The 22,025-nt window shown below is 34.7% G+C and overlaps 3 protein-coding genes across 3 annotated transcripts; 1 reads left to right on the top strand and 2 right to left on the bottom strand.

Moving 5' to 3' along the window:
* Nucleotides 1-293: 293 nt before the first annotated feature.
* On the bottom strand, nucleotides 294-8,286 carry LOC105176176 (dolichyl-diphosphooligosaccharide--protein glycosyltransferase 48 kDa subunit). The gene is made up of 13 exons (XM_011098906.3): nucleotides 7,893-8,286; nucleotides 7,658-7,794; nucleotides 6,665-6,790; nucleotides 6,284-6,337; nucleotides 6,040-6,153; nucleotides 4,277-4,332; nucleotides 4,154-4,195; nucleotides 3,541-3,616; nucleotides 3,365-3,436; nucleotides 3,129-3,254; nucleotides 2,912-3,016; nucleotides 1,938-2,021; nucleotides 294-616 (listed from the first exon to the last, which is right to left on the bottom strand). The coding sequence occupies exons 1-13, from the start codon at nucleotides 8,176-8,178 to the stop codon at nucleotides 569-571; spliced, it is 1,326 nt and encodes a 441-aa protein (XP_011097208.1). The 5' UTR covers nucleotides 8,179-8,286; the 3' UTR covers nucleotides 294-568.
* A 6,874-nt stretch (nucleotides 8,287-15,160) lies between these two features.
* Nucleotides 15,161-17,780, top strand: LOC105176178 (protein BZR1 homolog 1). Its single transcript, XM_011098907.3, has 2 exons — nucleotides 15,161-15,548; nucleotides 16,291-17,780. Exons 1-2 carry the CDS (start codon nucleotides 15,321-15,323, stop codon nucleotides 17,011-17,013), a joined length of 951 nt encoding a protein of 316 aa, XP_011097209.1. The 5' UTR covers nucleotides 15,161-15,320; the 3' UTR covers nucleotides 17,014-17,780.
* A 2,239-nt stretch (nucleotides 17,781-20,019) lies between these two features.
* Nucleotides 20,020-21,796, bottom strand: UGT72E1 (UDP-glucosyl transferase 72E1). Its single transcript, XM_011098908.3, has one exon. It carries the CDS (start codon nucleotides 21,697-21,699, stop codon nucleotides 20,281-20,283), a length of 1,419 nt encoding a protein of 472 aa, XP_011097210.1. The 5' UTR covers nucleotides 21,700-21,796; the 3' UTR covers nucleotides 20,020-20,280.
* Nucleotides 21,797-22,025: the final 229 nt, after the last annotated feature.

Below are 22,025 nucleotides of genomic sequence, written 5' to 3'. Positions count from 1 at the left end.
CTAGATTTTAAGCAGAAATTTAACTTTTTTAAAAAGAAAAAATGGGTACTCGACACCTGACGAACTTTAAGACGGGATCAAATACTTCCAGGTACCCAACCCGAACCCACATTACCCGACCAGACAAACTCAAAATAGCTACCCCAAGTTCCCAAACCGAATTACCTAAATACGAACTACCCGAACCCGACGCCCACCCATAGTGACATGAACACACACAAGGAAATAATTATCTCAAGGATAAAAATACAAAAACAAACAGAAGAATACGAAAGATGAAATTGGGACTAAACTTCCTCAGGTAAATATTCGTCATGTTCATTGAACTCCAAAAATTCAGCCAACAAAACACAAACTAAGTTAAAACTAACCTAACTGCAGTCTTTCCTCATTCCAATCGAAAAAAGCATCCTTACAGTTGTGGTATATGTCAGCAGATATTCTAAGCTATTTAGTTAACAAAAATTCGAGGAGTTCTTTGCCTCTTGCAGAAAAATGGAGGAACGAAAAATGGTACGGAGTCATAGTCCTGTTCCAAAGTTGGAGCTAAAGTTCCTTCAGAAAACTTTTACTTGTTGTAAAGGTAAATGATACTGAAGATGAAGAATCCAGCCATCTGCAATAGTCAATTTTCATAGTTAGGTCGAAACATGAAAATTAATCTCTGGAGTTCAAGCCAAAGGATAGATTTAACGGATAACTACAGAAACCTCCTCTGAGGATTGGTTAATTATCAGATACCATCCCTGATTTTTGGAAGTTACATCATAACAATAACTGCTGTTAGAAAGCCGAACATTTTTATTTGTGAAATGACTATTTTGATCTTTGTTAATCACATAACTCTTGCCTAGGATTTGGTCAAATCATAAGGACCTCGACCTACTTTAAGGATTCTTAAATTAAAATTACCATCCGAAGATTTTTCTAGTTTACAAGTACACCCTATGTGATTTATCAAAGGAAAATGATGAAATATTCTGAACATTTAAAAGACAATTTTCAAATATGCACAAAGCATAATACACGTCCAAATTTAGGTGTCAAACAATATGAAATGAATTTAAACTTAAATTCGAGTTATTCTCTCATTTTCATCCTCGATTGCCCCACAAAATGCTTTATACCTTAAAGATTCAAATTAACATCTAAAAGTTTAGAGGAGAGATAGTAGATCAGTTGTCCATGTACTAATAAGACTTATATGATAATATATTTCAAACACTCTATGGGCATACATGCTTCTCAAAAATATAAATAAAATATTGAATTAATTATCAAGTAGAACCTTTATTACTTGATGGATTTATCTTCATTCATGATCAAGTGCAAAATAATTATAATTTAAGAAGATAATATGATTGAGAAAGAGAATGATAGAGAAAATTGCAAAGTTAAATAGCATAATTAGACAAATAAGAAAAATATGGGAATAATGGGTAATGGGACGGATGTCTATTAACAAGAGTATCAATTAATTGAAAGATCAAATTTGTAAGAGGACACCAATTACCCTCTCCTCAATTCTTCAATTATAAAAGAGTACAAATTATAAAAAAAGACATATGTCAAAAATTTTAAATCATAAGAGAAGTTAGTGTAAATTATATAAATTCAAAAGGATTCGTTTATATTTCGACAAACCTCAAGGGACATAATTATTGAAAAAGTTGGTAGGCAAGGGGTTGAGTGTAATATATTGGTTTTTCCATTAAAATATTTAGCTGACAGACTTTTTCCAATATGATGTATAACAGCATGGTTATTGTAATTTGCAACAAACATGAGGAACGCAAATGTAGTTTTAGAAGTTTGTAGGATTGACTTATAATCAGACCAAACCTCATGGTTATAATTATCCCTAAATACATGCACATATTATCGATGAGTGTATGTGTGTGCGTGAGAGAGAGAGAGAGAGAGAGAGAGAGATTTACTGTAGAAAACGAAGCTCCATAATAGGGGAAAGCTGTAGTAATAAATCTCTCGTATTCATTGTGTCTAAAGGGTCGTACAGGAATCTGCAACAGAAAAATAACAAATGTCACTCTCATTTCTTAATGTCATAGCTTGCTTGCAGTAGTAAGAATTTGGATTTCTTGTAAAATATATTTAAGCATGCAAAAACCAAAAGCTCCTGAGTTCCTAGTTATAATCTTTTATATTCTTTTTTGTCCAGCAACAGGGCATAGGAACATAATATCAACTTTTTGCAATCTAGAATCATCAATTTCGGTATGTATGCATTTCTAAATGCAAAAATTGCATACAACCACTTCTGTAAATTATAGCGACAACATTAGAAATCATGCCAGAATAATTGATTATGCAAGCCAACAACTATTACCTATAGGCATTACCAACCAAGTTTTTTAATGAACACACAATAATCGCATCTCTAGAGGTCCGAATTTTTCTAACACTCAGATTCAGCAACAGCCCCTCATTTTTCAGATTGATCCCCAATGAAATGCAATTAAAAACATAGGCTGACCAGTTGTATGGGAAATTGGAATCATATAAGGTTGCTCCAACAACCCTCCTTTAATAGAAAAAAATGCTTACTGTGTTCTCAATAAGCATAAGGAAACTGTGAATCAAAAAAATGGAAACAAAACATTTACAGCATCCCCAGTTTAACACATGGGAGAGTGTGCTCAGACTTGAATGCAATAGTGGTGGTGGTTAGATTAAGAGAAACTGAGGAAGTGAGAGAACTGTGCATGAATTCAGCCAACGAGAATTCAAATCACCACCTAACCTGCCATAATTTAAGTTGGTATGACAAGTATATGCCTTTTTTTAACAAAAATAAATTACGATACAGTTTTAGCTGGTCCCTCTCATTACTGGGGGCTAACTTAACACAAATACTGAGACATTACAGGTGAACTAAGAAATGACAACTCACCTGTTTTGCAAGAGATATGCTAGTATATCCAAGCCTCTGATACTCGACCTTAAACTGGAAAACTCCATAAACATCGGGCACCTTAAATGAAGTGTGATATAGCCCCTAGAGGAAATGCAACGACATGAAACAAAGAACCCGGTGTTTGTACAAAATGTTCCAAGATTTTCAATGTATGCATATATATATATATATATACACGTATGTATGTCTTTACCTTCTGATTTGTTGACAAAGTTTTCAAGACATAGGGGCTCATCATGTAGAACTGCACTTGAACATCGTTTGCAACATATGGAACCCAACTACTACCGGACCATTCAAAAACTTCAACAGAAAATTCCTGGAAATATATAGCCATAATCAGAAAACAGTGCATTTGAGGAATTGGTTATGAAGAGTTCATAAGAGATTGAAGTTCAGAAAGCAGAAAAGAGAGCAAATAAAACTCACCAGGTCATCATTGATCCTGTATATTGGAGGCTCTTCAGTTTCACCAACTTTATTGTGCTTAACATGCACAGCCTAAGAAATCAGAACAAGCAATTAATTCAAGCTGTGGCAAGGATATAGAAAATCATTTAAACCTCAAAGTAATGAAGCCAAAAACCTATTATTGCATATATCACCTTCAGATGGCCCCTCTCGTGGAAGATCCATTTGCTAAGTTCAGTTATAAACTGTTCATTGCCGGATTTTTCATATCTGTTCGCACATTTAAAATTATCAGTAAGCTGCTACCAGAAACAGAAAAGCTGCGGTCTAAGTGAAATAAAATACAAAGGAACGGAAGCTCGGGTTCAAAGCTAGAGAGCACACACATGTATTTTCAACTCCATGAGTTCTAATCTGTGAACTGAGAACAATAACTACAGAAAAAAAAAAAAACCCTAAAGAATGATCTTGCTTTTCTTAGTGTTAAACCACATTGATCTCCCTTAAGGCAGAGCATCCATATCCTAGAAAGTAGCAAAACATTATATGTAGCAAGCTTATACCATGTAACCTTTACCTTTTAAACATAAAAGAAAAGTTATAACTTGCTATATTGGACCAGCGGCACCAGCCAGAAGCATTTAGTTTACTTAAATGAAATTTCTAGTAGAAACATGTTTAATGGGGCATGATGATATTCGAAATCCAAACCTCAACAGGAAACTCTGATTTTTCATGAGAAACTATAAAAAGTCAAAGAGCAATTGCTAGCCAAATAGGGAAAATATAACAGAGAGCTTAACTCACTTGTGTAAGCTCCCACTCTTCTGCACTCCTGATCTGAACAACCTGGTGAGATGTACTAAACTATTAACCTAAGAAAACTAGCCAAAAGAAAATTTGGATATGCTATTCTAAGCAATAAAATACCTGTTGCCAAACATTTCTAATGACCCAGATATCATAATTCGGGCATTATTCCTGGCCTGCAATTCATAAATATTAACATCAAACAGAAGTAATAAGTTCAGGGGAGACATCATTGGACCAACACACTGCTGCAAATAGAAAATAGGATTTGCACCATCAATGAAAAACCTGATGAAGAATACATTGACAAATATGTCAAAGTACAAGCAAAACCACTTGTACACCTCTCCCTATTTCTCTTGTACCTCCCTACCCACCCATCGTTGTTCCCCACCATAAGAGCTGGTATATTTAGGTAAAAGCCAATTATAAGACAAACAAAAGTCAAAGGAATTGATAAATTTACTTGTTCAATTTGGTAGAATAATTAGAGCAAACGTAAAGTAGGAAGTATATGAAACCCCCAAGAGTTCAAACCGAACTAATACTTTATCATGTTTACCTTGATCCAACACTAAGAAGAACTGTATAACTTCTAGGAGACATCATTCCAAGCCAAAAAGTTGACGTTATTCAATTTAGTATAATAGTTGATTGTTAGTAATTTCAAATTATTTAACAGTCTATTTATTCATTATCTACACAACAATTAAAAACAAAGGGGTGAATTAGTAAAATAGAAAATTCATTCTCTCCTTCCCTTTTCGCTTCTCTTTCCCACTAACTGAAACAAATGAAGCCTGAATAAAACTCAAATTTCCACAAAATTTCATCTCTGATCAATAGAAACGTGGCAGCTGACAGTTTATGACTTCTTTCATAATACAAGTCATAATTACTTCCCCAAATTTAATGACAGGAGTGAAATCCTTATGACCAACAACACAAATCAGAAATTATTTCACTGAACTTCAGTTGACACAAAATGTCTTATATGAAATCATTGATTCCTAACAAATATAATTAATAAAGACAAAAATTATTTGATTTATGTTGAGATAACTTAAAATGCATAAAATACAGGCAAATGTACTTAGATATGAATTTTTTGAGATGGTTTTCATTTGCGTTCTATAAAAGCCCTTACTACACAATCCTCTCAAGCTCATGCTCTCAACCTTGCTCTGGCTCCATTGATTACCTAGTTACCACCAGCACCACCCCAACAAACATAATGCACAGAAAGGTGCAAGATTGGTTCTCTTGGCTATCACCGACTGCATGAGAATTCCCAAATGAGGTAGGCAAATAGAAAAGAAATCAAAATAAAGATGTCATATGTGAGTGGTAAAAGCAATAATCCCCTACACATTAAAATTGGTGGTTTCGAGAAGAACCTATGGTAGTCAGTTGACACAAATGGTCTTACATGAAAGTTAGAAAATGAAAAAAAACATCAACAGTCAAAAGTTCGGAATATAAAATCAGTTGAAAACATATGTTCTTATTTGCGGCTCCATGGCCACACAAACAGTTATCAAACTATCATAAAAACGAGTGCAAAGAATGTAAATCATGTGACGAGAACTTAGGAAGAGATCCTTGACAGAGAGCAAACATAGAGGTCAATCGGAGGGAAAATCACTAATTCTGCAGCACATGTAAGCACCTCAGCGTGGGTGCAATAGCCACCAAGATGACAGATTGCTTGAAAAGAAGGTTTAAACATTTTACATCTCCCAGTTGCTAAAATTTGAAGCTCACAGTTAGCTACATGCTTCGACTCCAATACCATCAATGCAGCCATATCTTGATCCCAACCTATCCACCACTCACGCATTCAGTGGTACATGCAATTCAAACAGGACAATAGAAGAACGAACCTGCACAACTGAAACTAGAGAAATAGCAGTTCCACTAAGTGATGGCGGGCTTGACAGCTTTGAGGTTGGATTAGCAGAATACGAGGAAGAAGATGCAGAAAGAACCTTTAAAACCTAAACATTGAATGAGAACAATACAAGGATAACTCATTAAAGCAAGTTTGCATCAGTTATAAATGTTTGATAAACTGTAGCGTGTAGGAACTTCAGCAGTAAGTAGAGATGCAACACTAATCAACATTACCAAGCTATTTCCAGGATTCATCGAATGTGCAATCCCTTCGAAAAGTACAGGGGCCTGTTTCAGTTTCAAACATACGAAAAGTTGCATAAATAAGTGTAAGCAGGTTTTTTGACTCTATTTCAGATGCATAATTCATAAATGGCTCATGTTTTTCTGTTTGATAATGGAGCAAAGGATAACGAAGTCTTTTTCTTAGAAAAAAAAAAGTTTACTTTAGATAGCGTGTCAGTGTGCCTATCAAAGGGATAAAACATTGAGATCAGTGACGAGACACATGAATAGATACAAATATACATAGCATTTACAGAGGCATGCAACATAAACTTTTGCACACCAAATATAATAAAGATAAGCCCGTTTTTAAGCTTCTCAAAACCTGACCTCAATTTTCTTGCTTCCCAGAATGACATCAGATTGAATAAAATCATCAGCAGCAATTAAGGTGTGCTCTCCCTCAGTTTCTGAGACAGCATAACTGGTGTGATCAATGACCACGGCAGAGGGATCCTGTGCAGCTTAACAATGTCAACACATATAGACAGAAAGACCTGGTATAAAAATATAAAGCTGCACAACTGGGCATATGGAAGACATCTAAAGGGCAGTGTTCATTTACAGAGCAAATATTTCAGTAAGATTTTGTGCACGACCAAAGGGGTAGACAGATATTCATGGCAATGGTCCTTTATAAGTTTAGAGTTTCTGACAGAGTCAAATGAGTATAAGATGTAATGGTATGCTAACATATTCAGGATCAACTATCAGAGGACTGTTTCATGGACCTAGTACTGTGCTTTCTTACTCTTCATGTTTGCTGTCGATTATGACTACATAAAAGCAGCATAAGATACAGTGGCATGGTTTCGATGAAAATAAGACTAGGAAAGCTTGTGAAAGGAAAGATCATGAGCTGTTAATAGGTCTTATGACAGTAAATTGGTCACATGAAATTCTTAGGAGTGTCAAGTCCTTTAATAATACTTGACACAAACAAATTTCTCCATCATATCATTGGAGCAAATTATCTTTATTTAACCTGAAAATCTCTCCTGTAAGCATCATTACTGTTGGAACGTAATGTGATACCTTAATCATAACTAAAGATCACTACATTGGTTTAAGACCTGTATTCCTTAAGAGATATAATCAGAAAAAATCAAATCAATTAGAGAAGTAATGACATTTGAGAACACATATAGCCGATTAAAAGTGATGAGTTAAGATTAGTAACATGGCATTGGGCTATTCGAAAATGATTTTGTCAGAATGGATTTATATAAGTCACGAATTCTCATCCAATTAACTCAATTCGCAGTCAGCCAAGGATTCCACATCAGAAATCACAAACAAAACAAAAAGGGGAATATCCCGCACCTCATCAAAATCAACCCCACATTCAGCGGCAATGTTCCGGATCAAATCAGATGCATTTGAATCGGCGGCCAAAATCAAGTCATGCCCCGAGTCAACAAAATCCAAAACTCCCCCCATGTCCAAGGACCCTCCAAACCCTACAGAAATCTTCCAGCAATCAGAACCCAAAAGAAAACAAAACAAAACAAAAATTGTACACAAAAAGGAACAACTTGGTCCAAAACAATTCGCTTACGCTCGATGGAAGGAGAGAAAAGAATGAGCCCATCGTACAAGTACTCGCCATATCGCTTGACAGCGACGGCGGGATCATTGGCGAGCTTGAAGTCGAGGTCGAAGCCACGTGACTGCAGAGAGGAAAAGAAAAGGGAATGCGAGGATTTAAGGGACAGGTCATCGAGCAGAACAAGAATCCGACGGTCAGTGGGATGATCGGGGGAGAAGGAGAAGGCGAGGAGCGGCAGAAGTGAAATCAGATTCAGTAAGAAGAAGTAGAGTGTTGGAGATTTGAGCCCTGCCATTTGAGAGTGCTGCTGGATGGGGTTTAGGAGCGAGCCGATGCACTATATACTGTTGGAATCCTGCCGCAGAGTTGGGGATTCGACCATCGAGTGGCAGTGTGGAGTACAGGACAGTTTTTGCTATATTTGTTTTCATTTTCAAGTTATTTTACTATATATATTGTCCTGTAAAAATATCTTATTTAAATATTTTAATTGATTTAGTATAAATATATATACATATATATACATACATATATAAATCTATATAAAAAAGAAAATAATTTGACAATAAACATAAATTTTTATCTCCCAAAACACAATATTAAATATAGGGAAAGTATTATTTTAGTCCGCTAAATATGCCTAATTTTAATTTTAGTCCAATAACTATGTTCAATTTTTTTTAGGTCCAGTGACTTACGAAATTGCTTACTTTTAGTCATCTAGCAGATTTTCGGATAATTTTACCCCTATTCAACTTTTGAAAGGCAGTTTTAGTCCATATGTACTCATAGGGGTAAAATTGTCCAAAAACTGCCAGATGACTAAAAGTAAGCAATTTCGTAAGTTATTGGATCTAAATAAAAATGAACATAGTTATCGGACTAAAATTAAAATTAGGCATATCGCATACTTATTTATCTTTGTTTTTCTCTTTTTATCTCCACAAAACACTCAAAAAACGAATCCAACACTATGTTTGTTTTTAGCTATGTTTTCATAACCAAATTGGGGATCAAATTGATCAAATTATTGGGTCACTGATTCAGTCGAATTGAAAAAATCAGTTGACTAGACATTATTATATATATTTATATATGTAACATATAATATATTATATATAATAGATTACATAAATATAATTCATAATAATATTTTATAAAATGGTACAGTTTATAATAATTTAACAATAAAAAGCGACAACCCTCTTGAAGGAAGTAAATTAAATTAAAATTTAAACCTAACAACCGTACCTTCGCCAGTAATGAGCTTGTGTGACGCTTTGAGATTGTCTTCTGGTCGGGTATTGGGGGAGAGTTGGCTACCGATTGGCGAGGAGCACTTAGCGGTAGCTCCGGCCAACGCAAACTTAGTGAGTGAAGCGGAAGAATTAACAGTTTATTGATTTTGTATCAATTCATAATTCTTGTGATTGCTTTGTGTTAAGTGCAATGTTCCCTTGTGAATATAGTAAGACTTTGTGTCTTGAGCCTAAGTGGTTAAGTGTTTTAAAAATTGAGCTTATGTGGATGTTCAATTTTTCCTATGTGGCTATGTGATTGTGCTTTAGTGGTCGTATGTTATATTTTTGTGGCCCAAGTGTTTAGAGGCCCACTTACCCGATTCACTTGGACGGCCCACTATCGACCAACGACCCGTTTTTGACCCGATCTGAGCTGCTCTTAATCGGGTAATCCAAGTTTTTTCCTCATTTCTCTCTTCTCCTTCACCCGAACTACTCTGTTTCTCTCTCCTATCTTCTCTGTAACGTTTCCCCCTTCAAAATCTCCGGCTTCCATGGGATTCTTCCTTAGCCAAATCAAATGGCTGAGGAACGAGACTCTATTGCTTTGTGCATCTTCACTCCTTTATAAGGGCTTCCTCCCCCTCGGCCAAGAGACACCAAAAACAGAGAGAAAAAACCAAACAGCTATCTTCTATTCTCCAACCTTCTTTGTGAAATCTGTGTGATTAAGATCTCTGTGACCAAGAAAGAGAGAGATCTGTGTGATCGAGAGACAAAACCTTTGTGGTGTTTTTCGGGTAGTAGTGCAACCGTGAATCGGGTTGTGGGTGCGGCACTTTTGTGTGTTCAAAGGATCTGGCTTGAATATGAGCATAATTGATACTGCAATATTCTTTTCGTTTGATTTGTTCACATCTTATGATTTTTGTAACCATTATAATTTATGTAATTATTTTGCTCTATTAAAGAGTTTCATACTCTATATTCATTTGTAAAAGTTGGATAGGTATTTCTACTATCCTCCCAACAGCTGACCTGGCTATAAAGCGATTCAGTGAAGCGACCTTCCCTGTCAACTGCTGCACTTCCTTTATCGATTTCGGCGATCCCAACTGCATGATCGCCCTTATCTTCTCCGAATTTGCCTCTATTCCCCACTCGCTAACCATATAACCCAAGAACTTACCCCCTCGTACCCTGAAAGTACACTTGGATGGATTCAACCTCATGCCATAGGATTGCATGATGCTAAAAGTTGTTCGCAGGTGCGCCAACATGATCGCATTCTTGTTTGCTTTTGACCAACATGTCATCTACATACACCTCTATCGTGCTTCCAATGTGGTCCTTAACATTCGATTTACCAGCCTTTGGTAGGTCGCACCCGCGTTCTTCAATTCGAAGGGCATCACATTGTAGCAGTAGACTCCTTTCTCAATCAAATTACCTAAATACCCCTGTTATTTTAAGGCATTTTCACATTTATAGTTGACTATTTTGACTATCTTGATCAATTTTGACTAGGGAATAAAGCATTTCTTTGGAGGGCCCTTGATTTAGGATGACGTGGCAGCATCTCGAGAAGAAACGTGTCACTCTCCTAGACGGTACCGTACGGCTATAAATAGCCTCATTTATGATTATTTAAATCACGTTTTATCTCATCATTTTTACCATCATTTTGTGATCTCGTTCGACCTCATTTTAATCTTTTCGACCCCACATTTCTAACTTAAGTATCAGATGGCCATCACCGAGGGCTACTCGGCTATCTCACGTTTGCTTTGTTCTCAGGATCCACCAACAGGTAGTTTGAAAGAAGGATTCAACTACCCAACTTTGCGATCTAACCCTGCGACCCGATCCTGATTTCGCGCGACCTACATCAATAATCTATTAATTAATTTTATTAATATATTAAAAAATAATTTAATATTTTGATTATTACAAAATATATTTTATATAGAGATTTAATAAATAAAACATAGTAAAATAGCTGCTGATGCCCATTTAAAATTAATGAATTAATTATTAATTGAAAATTGTTGAGATTAAAAAGTATAATGTAGTTTAGACTTACATTAGAAGTTGGTATATAATAAACAATACATGAAGTCATATTATTCTTTTCCAGAAAAGTATTTTGGCACCCCTTGTACTTTTGATTATTATGAAAAGACCCACCGAGAGTATTTCTTTTTTTGAAAAATTATATTGAAGTTGAATCGGCTCAATAGGGGTATTTTTGGGCTTTTGTTGATATTTTTATGACATCATCAATTTTTGGGTCAGACAATAGGGAAGGGGTTTTCAGTGTAATGATATTGACGTTTTTAGTGGGTGTATGAGTAATTTTCAAAAGATAGGAATAATTTCTATAAATAGACAAATGGTTCAACGAATGTTATTATAATTCTTCGTTAATAAAATGATCTCGTTATAGTTACAAATATTCTTCTATTATTTAAAAAGTTACGATACCTCCCAATAATAACATTAGCCCAAAAATTGACCTATTCCGCTAAGGTTTCATTTAAATTTTTTATTAAATTGATCAAAATGTTCTTTATGGATCTTAAATTATAATTATAAATTTTTCATAATTTTTATATTTATTATATAATAACGTCGCTCCAACATCAAACTTTTAACATTCTTTTTTTATTTATAATAACATCCTTTCGATATTATATTTTTTTTATATTTTATTATTTTCTTTTTAAAAATGAAAATTTTGAGCAATCATAAAGTTGACATTTCTACCTTACCATTCAAAGACTATAATTTTTCAAATAGTAAAAAATATATTTAATTATATAAAAATCTAAAAAAAAATATTATCTATACTAATAAAAAAAAAATCACTCCTCACTCACAATTGCCGATTTATGGCACCATCACATAAAATTTTAAAATACCAAATATATCTTTAAATATTTGTATCAATATAATTATTTATTTATTTCAAAAGATCAAAATCATTTTCTAATCTTTAATATATTGTCATACTTGTCCTTCACTTTCAATTATATTAACTACTTGATCATTTGTAATCATATATAAATTAAAAACACGCAAATATTATGTGTTACTAAGGCTAGTTTACCATAATGAAAAAAGATTAAATGCAATTTACTCCTCCGTGATATAAAAAGTGAGCAAATACACTCCTGTAAATAAAAATTAATAAATTATCCCTTATATTTCGAAAAATGAAGCAAATTACCTCCTATTAATAATATATATAGAGGGACAATTTACTTTATTTTTTAAAACTACATTAAATAAATTGTATTTTTCCCCAATAGAAAAAGATGAGGCAGGGGAGTCCATCATACATGGGATGGGATTTGATAGTTCACAGCCGAGCCGGGTCAAACAGACGCGTTATTTGTTTCAAGGAGTTGTCCAAAAGTGGGCCCCATCACCCATACTTCTTTCTTTCACACGTGCGAACGATGTCGGGGTGCTCTATTTATGGGACCACTGTCCACGCGTGCCCCTTCTCATTAGGAGTACGCATTACTTAACTACACATAAAATATTTCAATTCTATTATATTTTATTGCTATAATTATATTTATATCCCCATATTTCTAGTACATTAAAAAAAAATCATCTCTGTCTTCGAAATAATTATATATATTAATAAAAATTATCAATATTATTTATACAAATTATATTTATTTTTTTAAAAATTACACACGCACTTGAAAACTAAAAAACGTCAACATTCATTATACAAACTATTATATTTTTCTTTTTATTCTTACGGATAGTTTTTGTAATTATATAAAAGACGTGGATGGTTTATAGAAACAGGTCACAAGTTATGAAGTGCAAATATAATTATTTTTATTTTATTTTATATCTTATTTTTATGCATAAATATTAATTTGTATTTGCTTTATACTCATACATTATATATATGAAATTTGCACCATTTTATATCTAGAATAATATTTTATAAAGCAAATAGCAATTTAAAATAAATAATATTCAACATTATAAATATATTTAATATTAAATAAAATGTACTTTCAAAATAATGTCAAAAAAATAATTTCTTGAGTCCGAAAATAAATTTAACTTACAATCAACGCATCTTGTAACTTATTTAATTATGGACGTGTTACTTGTTTTAGAAAAAAGAACTTATAAAAAATAAGATGTTAAGAGCTTATAAACTTTTTAAAAAAAAAGCAATGAATATTTTAACAAATTCCTTCAAATTATTGCAAAATTTGTCATTACTCACATTTTATAAATTCTATAATTTTATTTTATCCAAACATTTCATAGAAATATTTCTAAAATAAGATCTAACAGTTTAAAAGATACATAAGCTTGTAAAGACTCTATAAACTCAGCCAAACAGCCTCTTACTCAGTCGTTTACGTACTTTTTTCCTAGCCTCTTAATCAGCCGTTTACGCACTTTTTTCCTTGCCTCTTAATCAGCCGTTTACGTACCTTTTTCCTTTTTTTGTGAGCTCGTGATAATCAATCAAGGCCGAGCTTCAATTGTGTTATGGTATGATAATAACAAAGAGTGGTTGCTGATGATCCAAATTGTCCCTACAAAATAGATTAGTATCTGAAAAAATACATCATTAATATATTCTGACATTTTTCGGCTTTTTTATATGAGATTTCTCCCTCTTCGCTAATACATAATTAATCCTCACATTTTTTTTTAATATAGAAAAATATTATCATCGTCTATCCTCAACCCTGTCACGCATCAATTCCATTCCAACGAAGCGTGATATTAATCGATTTTTTTATATTATTTTTCTCTATAAAGTAAAATATCAATTTGGGGAAAGAAAAAGTATATGTAATTTAATTTTATGTTTGTTGTTGAAAAATCAAAAGTGAAGATAATTTGGGTCAATTTTCTAAAAGAGAGCCAAACTAGGACAAATGACTTCAATTCAAAGTCTTTTAAGTTGACCTTTATGTGTTAGATGACTTGTGAGTCTTCTTTATTGGAAATTACCATTTTGGTATTTGTTATATGTTCCTAATTATTATTTTTATTTTCCATCATGAAAGTATTGCACTTTTTTAATATTTATTTGGATTAAATTATTGCACTTATTTTATATTTTAATTTGAAAGTTTAATTTAATAAGAGGGTGTTTTGCAATAACTTCTGCTTTTGGGGTAAGAATGGGTGTTTGTACAATTCATTTAAAACGAGTACTATATTTTTTTTTATTGAAAATAAACTGAAAAAATACTTTTTAATCATAATTTTTTTTTTAATTTTGAACTACTTAAGTTAAGTTTTGTTTTTTAATTTAAAAGCTACAAGCAATTCCCTGTCAACTTCTGTAATTTTACCTATAAAATTATAAATATTTTATTGTTTTTACGTAGCATTTCGACTTGGAATTTTTATACTTTTTTTAATTTTGAATTTTATTTTTAAATACATTCAACTTTTATTCGAACTAAAGTTATAACTTTCTCCACGATTTATTTATAAAGGTAAATACAGACCCTCGACTTATTTTTACTACAGAGTTAGAAGTTATTGCAAATAAAAGTAAAAAATAATAAAAAAAAGGGATAGATCCTTCGCTTAGTTAAATTGTTGACACTAATAAAAAATTGAATATAAATTTAAATTTATTCACGATTGTCTTATTACTAACTTATTACAAAGTAAACAAATACAAAAATCTTCACCTCTTATAGGGGTGGTTTGGTTAGAAAAAAAATTATTTGACATGCAATAAGTCAGTGATATGTCAATTAAAAATAAATATATATTTACATTTAATTTTTTAACTAATATCTGTAAATTTAATAAATTTTGACTAAAGAATAAATTTAATTATTAGATGAAAATAACGTAAAAAATATTAAATTTAATTTTTTTAAATTTTAAAAAATATATATAATTACACTAAATTTTAAAAAATTACGGCGTAATTATCACAATACAAAAGATATGAACATGATGCCGGAGGAAATAATTATTAATTATTACGTATTATGTAAAATTTGGAATTAGACAACAAACTCCAGTAAAGCGTGGGGCGGGCATTGTCCTCGTGACCACTGACCGCCATGTCCCAATCAACCCCCTCACCTCCCCAACATTAACAACTATCACTCCAATAATTGACACAGTTCACACACTAACGTTGTTCGGTGTGTTCTCCGGCGGCCGAGGAAGTGCGATGACAGCCGGTGGTTCATCAACGGGGCGGCTGCCGTCTTGGAGGGAGAGGGAGAACAACAAGAGAAGAGAGAGGAGGAGAAGGGCCATTGCCGCCAAAATCTACTCCGGGCTTCGAGCTCAGGGCAATTACAAGCTCCCCAAGCACTGTGACAACAACGAAGTTCTCAAGGCCCTTTGCGCGGAGGCTGGTTGGGTTGTTGAAGAAGATGGCACCACTTATCGCAAGGTCAAATCAACAATCGATACTCCGTTCGAATTTATCGCTCTTATCTCTTAACTCTTTCTGGTTTTAACTTTGGGTGGAATTGCCTGATTTTGTTTTGTGTTTCTTGATTTGTATAGCTTTGGATCTAATCTGCATATCCATGAATCTTGGAAATACGCCTTTCTGAATTTTGGTGATTAATTATTGGAGTCTCCCCTGAGTTAATTCAGGAAGAGAATGGCTTTACTTCTGCTGTTTGTAGATTTTGTGGGAAAGAGCTATGAAACATCAAGATGCCTATATTAGTTTTAAGATATATCTAACGAGTTTTCTTTATAATTTTGTACGTTTTTTTGGTTGCCTTTACTATTTTATTACATGCTTCCTCAATGCATTTTTGAAGGTAATTAGGACTTTTCTTTGATGTTCATCTTCTGATTCTTGAATTAGTCAAACTTATGTTGTGACTGAAATCAGAGGGTCAATCTTCTTGCTGAATTTTGAAGATCTAATGTCTAGATTTCATGATACATGTTATAGTTGTGTTTGAACTGAGCTTTCCATCAGGAGTACAGCTTCTTCCTCACGATGATTTGATCTCGATTTCTTGTTCCTTTTTCGTTTTTGCTGAACAATTTGCCATGTATATGTTTCTAAGTATTTTGTATGGTTTTTTATACACATAACGGTAATGTTTTATTGGTATCTTGATGTCTGGTACCTTCTGATGCTAAATATCTGCTGTAATTTCACTTTTTCTCAGGGATGTAAGCCACCCCCAGCTGATACTCCAATGACCTCGACAAATATCAGCGCGTGTTCGTCAATGCAACCAAGCCCGAATTCTTCTGCGTTTCCCAGTCCCTTGCCTTCTTACCATGCCAGCCCTACATCGTCCTCATTTCCAAGTCCATCGCGCTGTGATGGAAATCCTACCTCCTTCATTCTCCCTTACCTTCGCAACTTAGCTATCCCATCCTCCCTTCCTCATCTGCGTATATCTAATAGTGCCCCCGTTACCCCACCTCTTTCCTCTCCGACCCGAAGTTCAAAGCCCAAGCCTCATTGGGACTCTATCCCCAATGGTTCATTAAATTCTTTTCTTCACCCTATTTCCGCTGCCTCTGCCCCATCTAGCCCTACACGCCGTCAGCGTTTTACACCAGCGCCAATTCCAGAATGTGATGAATCTGATGTCTCAACGGTTAATTCTGTTCGGTGGGTCAGTTTCCAGTCAGGGCCAGCCCCAGCTGCTCCCCCTTCACCTACTTATAATCTTGTTCAAGCTGTAGCTCAGCAGACTTCTCTCCAGGGAAAATTTGTTTCTTGTAGTGAATTGGGATGGGGATCAGCGGCAAAGAGGGCACAGGGACCTGAATTTGAGTTTGAGAGTGGTGCAGTAAAAGCATGGGAAGGTGAAAAGATACATGAAGTTGGCATGGATGATCTGGAACTCACACTTGGAAGCGGAAAAGCTCATGCTTAGTGTTCCAGCTATTAAGGCCAAAGAAACCATTGTCTTCATATCCGTAAACTCCTTATTTGTTCAACAATTGCTGCCAGAGCCATTCATAGCACGTTGCTTGGATCTCATATCTACATAAATGTTTCCATTGGCTGCATACTGTTTCGTGGGCAACCAATATTACTTGAACTTAAACGGCTCAGCTGATGAGGAGACGATGACTTGGCGAGCTACATAGAACTAAATTCTATACAGTAGTAGTTTTGGGGCAATTAAATGGAGAAAGCACCGTCTTTGGCTTGTTTGTTCATCCCCATTGATCAAGAATTCTGTTTCCGTTGCATGTGGCATGGCTACACAAGCTCGAGATGTGCAATTGCTTCTGTTCTTTTGTCAAATAGACTGCTACTTGGCTACTGGTTCAAGTACTAGTTTGTTTCTCTGGCTGGGTGGCCAGTTCTGTTATATCTGAGTTGCCACAAATTATCATCATTGACATCATTGGCAGAATGATCAATTGGCCCTCTGGAGTTAAGAATGTAATATTAGAATGTTATGGTCAAGACATTGTGTCCATGTATCAAATACTACAGTTTGTTTGAGAATTTGTTCTACTGCCAATGAAGTGTCAACGTAATGCTTAAAATTGAGGTTGCAGTGAATATGAGGTCATGAGTTTAAATACAATCAAATTTGTAGATATTTATCTCAGTTTATATGTCAGATTGTTGTAATTTTGGTATGTTGATCAAATATTTTGAGATATAATAATATAGTTACTGTTTTTACGGATTATCTGTCCAAGGTTTTAAGTGGCAACAAGTGAATTACAGAGGAAAGGTATAGTGAAAAAGGGAGGGATGGGAAAAAATAATACTTTTTATTTTATTTTATTTGGTACCACAGACTAAACTGTGAGAGAAAGATTATTATTATTATTATTATTATTATTATTTTGTAATTTTACCAATTATTTTTTTCATTATTTTATATTAGATAAAAGCTAAGATAATATGAAATAGTTTTAAATTATAAAAAAATCTAAAAAGCAAACCTGAAAACTTATCAACGAAAATATGCATCAGAAGAAAAATAAAGAAAACCAATATCTCAAATAAAAGAGTATTTTATTATTATTATTATTAATAGTAAAATAATGTCTAGAGGTGATGTAAAAGCTAAGATAAATAGGTTGAAATTTATGCAAATGATATATTTTTATAATATTTAAAGATAATATAATATTTATTATTATAGTAAAATAATGTCTAGAGGTGTGATGTATTGCTACTTTTGCTTTTATTATTTAATTTTTCCGCTCAATTTAAATGAAGATAAAATTAGATTTTGGAGATTTTCATATACATTTAGTTTTATTTTACTTTTATTTATTTGCTTTAATCAAATATGAAGTTTTCCTTGTACATGTCAATTTTCTTATAAACCTATTTCCCATCCGAATCAAATAAGCTCTTAATATGAGACTAAATTAATTTACACCTCAAAATAAATTAAAATAGATGTTTACCAGCCTAAAAATAAATAAATTGCAGTTCACACCCGACCATACCCAGATTTAAGTTTTTTTTACCTATTTTTTCTGCCAATCATAATAATTAAATTAAATTTTTTTTTTAATTCATAATTTATCAATAAACTCAGAATTATTGAGACCAATTCATAAATAACTCTTTTGTTTTTATAGAATTGTTTAAATAATATATCATTTATTATGCCTGATGGGTATGTCCCAAGAACGATTGACCCAAAAAAAAATGCTAAGCCCAAATCAATCCCACCTCTCCAAAAGAGAGGCAGCTCGCCCAAGGGCGTTGAAATTAGCCCAGAAAGGAAGCACTTTACAGCATGGTTCGACCCAAGACGAGGGTCCACCGGGACCTGTTCAAGAAGGGAGCCCGCTCCATCAAAATTGGATCAGGGAAGAATCCCAGTATGAAGACCTGCTATATCTTTCCAAAATCAGTTTGAGGGAAAGAATGTGGCCTCAAGAAAGTGGACTCTTCAACTTAAGAGGACTCCCCACCAAGCAAGAGTCTTTCGAAGGAGGAGCCCTTCATCATCTGAAAACTTGCTGATCAATGAACGGATAATGTATTGAAATTGTTTTAAAATTCAATTTTACCACTTCAAGTAAATATTATTGCTTATCGAGATATTGAAAAGTATACCCAACATGATATAATGTATTTATATATGCAGGAACCCCGGGCTATCAAGGGATAAGACATGAAGCTTTGGTGGGGAGCAGATTAAAAGCGCCGAACAATTAATGAATTTTTTGTCCCAACTACATTTTCAGCCGTGTAATAATTTTTGGGAATATTTGAATATGTAAAATGGGAATTGGCTCTTGGCGTTTCAACAAACACATTTTTTTATGGGAATGAAAAAATTACAATTTACCCGAGAAATGAGTAAAAAAATATCTATAAAAAATACAGTAGCAAATTAGCCTCTGTGTTTTGAAAAATAAAGTAAATTACTTCATATCTAAACCATTGATAGGAGGTAATTTGCTTCATTTTTTGAAATATAGAGGGCTAATTTGCTAATTTTTTGTCTATAGAGGTTTATTTGCTCATTTCAGGTATCATAAAATTAACTGCATTTAACGCTCGTGGTAATATGTATTGTGTTTTTAGGTTGAAAAATGGTTGTTACTTGTTTTGACAGAATCTTTGCAGTGTTGCAGGCTTTAACAATTGTTGTTAGTAGTTGGAAATTGTTGTCATTAGGTGGACAAACATTTTAGGGGTTCCAAGAGGTTTAAATAAATACAGCATTGCAAATAATACAAACAATTGCAGGTTTAAAGATATTGAAATTTCATTACAACATTAAAATACACATTACATCAAAATCGAACTACTGTTAGTTCAATCTCATCATAAGATAAATAGATGGAAATTTATGCAAATGATATATTTTTTTGTATATATATTTATAATATTTAAAGATAATATAGTCGTTATGTAAAAAGATAATAACAAAGTAAATAAAAATCAATTATGAAGTAGCAAAGTGACGTTAATAAGAAAAAACACCCAATACACACATCTGACTTCAAGGTGCTAAGCAGCATTTGATGCTGAAATTCAGACGTTAACGCGCTGTGATTTGACAATTCAATGACTTGAAATGTAATTCTCAAGTGTTAAAAAAAAAAAAAAAAAGGAAAATCACCCAATGCCATATTGAGTAAGAGTGAAAAGACATTTAACCCCATGCTTTATCCTCAAATTCCTGCATGGTCCCTCTAATTCTTACTCACCCGATCTTGGAAAGTATCTCACACATTGATTTGTACGATGAGCCACCATGTCCTAGACTGTCCATTCCACTCAGTTTCAACTGTTTAGCTTTCTCCCTCATACGTTGCCCTTCTTTATGCTCAATTAAACTCCTAGCCAATCTCTCTATCTCTTCCCGCCCCACCACTTGTTTCGTCGGCAACACCCCTGGCCGCACCGCCACGCCCACCTCCTCCACCAAGAACGTCGCGTTCATTCTCTGCTCCGCGTAGAGCGGCCACGCAATCATTGGCACGCCATTTGTGATGCTCTCCAGCGTTGAGCTCCAGCCACAGTGTGATAGAAACCCTCCCACGGCAGGGTGGCTCAGGATTTCAACTTGTGGGGCCCATGTCGGGACTAGCAATCCCACGTCACGAGTTCGGGTCGAAAACCCTTCGGGTAAATAGGTTGGAGTGTCGTCCGAGGTGTTGTGTATGCTCAAATAAGCGTCGTCCATGCGGCCTCTTGTGGGCGGGCGCACCACCCAAATGAATCTCTGACAGCTTAGCTCTAATCCCCAAGCTAGCTCGGTCATTTGTTCTGTCGACAGCATTCCACCACTCCCAAATGACACAAAGAGTACGGATTCGTTAGGTTGCCGGTCCAACCAACTTATCAACTCGCTTGTTGGACCGGCCGGTTCAATTGGCCTCCTTAGTGGACCGATGGGGTAAACGGGGATATTCACTATGGATCTCAAGGTTTGGTTCTCCCTGAGAGCTTGGATTGTTTTGGGCTCCAAATCCTCCCAAGAATTGAACAGAATCCCATCAGATAAAGGAATTTGTTTCCCCATCCTTACATACTCATCGTACTGCTGATCATTCCGGTCCAGCATCGGTTCCACGACGTCCTCCGGTCGAATCGGTTTGCAGCCCGGGATTCTCAAGTCCTCGAGTTGATCAACGTATTCCCCCTCGATTTCTTGATCGAGAACCGGGCAGTACACGGTTAAGGCAGTGAACCATGCCGTGCTAGGAACATAGACATACTTGGCAATGTTGAGCTCGGCGGCGATGGGCAGCGCATCCGTGCCGAAGTGGTCAACGAAGAGGGCGTCGGGGCGGCGGTCCATGGCGTCGATGGCGGAGCGGATGACAGGCAAGGCCTCGCGGACCATTAGGCAGAGTTGGGTGACGACTTGGGTGGAAGGACCCACGAGGTGGGAGATATCAACCGGTGGAAGTTGGATGATTTGAACTAGCTCCTTATGGACGTGGAGGTTGAGGAGCTTGGACTCCGGCGGCGCGACGGCGGTGGTGACTTGAAGAACGGTGACCCTGACGTTGTGGTGAGCGGCGAGGCGATTGGCGAGAACAACCACAGGGATGAGGTGGCCCATGCCGGGGCTGGAGAGAATAGCAACATGAAGATTACTAAAGGAGCTATCCATGGCTTTCTTTCCACAGAGTGGGGGGAGAAGTGGATAGTCTAGATATATGTGCCTGGTTGATAATCATAACCTTATATGGTCACCACAACGTAAAATCACGTCAATGTTTATTTAAAACTAGCGTGTGAAAAGTACTACCATCAACGTTTTCAAGGGAAAATTATTTTAATAATGCCAAAAATAATTATTACAAGAACAGTATGGTTTTGAAGCTTTTGAAAAAGTAGACAGCACTACAATTTCGAATATGATTCTGCTATTTTTATAAAAAAAAATAAAAATTTACTAGCACCGAAAAATAAAATAAAATTGGAATAGCACCGCTA

This window comes from Sesamum indicum, linkage group LG13, assembly GCF_026168435.1.
Source record: "Sesamum indicum cultivar Baizhima isolate 11 linkage group LG13, ASM2616843v1, whole genome shotgun sequence".
Lineage (NCBI taxonomy): Eukaryota > Viridiplantae > Streptophyta > Magnoliopsida > Lamiales > Pedaliaceae > Sesamum > Sesamum indicum.
This window is presented reverse-complemented; position numbering and strand designations above follow the sequence as displayed.

Coding starts and splice junctions, on each gene's coding strand:
- LOC105176178 (XM_011098907.3), top strand. CDS start 15,321: ATGACAGCCGGTGGTTCATCAACGGGGCGGCTGCCGTCTTGGAGGGAG. Junction 15,549..16,290: donor ATGGCACCACTTATCGCAAG/GTCAAATCAACA, acceptor ACTTTTTCTCAG/GGATGTAAGCCACCCCCAGC.
- UGT72E1 (XM_011098908.3), bottom strand. CDS start 21,699: ATGGATAGCTCCTTTAGTAATCTTCATGTTGCTATTCTCTCCAGCCCC.
- LOC105176176 (XM_011098906.3), bottom strand. CDS start 8,178: ATGGCAGGGCTCAAATCTCCAACACTCTACTTCTTCTTACTGAATCTG. Junction 7,795..7,892: donor TTTCTCTCCTTCCATCGAGC/GTAAGCGAATTG, acceptor AGATTTCTGTAG/GGTTTGGAGGGTCCTTGGAC. Junction 6,338..6,664: donor TGGGAAGCAAGAAAATTGAG/GTCAGGTTTTGA, acceptor AAACTGAAACAG/GCCCCTGTACTTTTCGAAGG.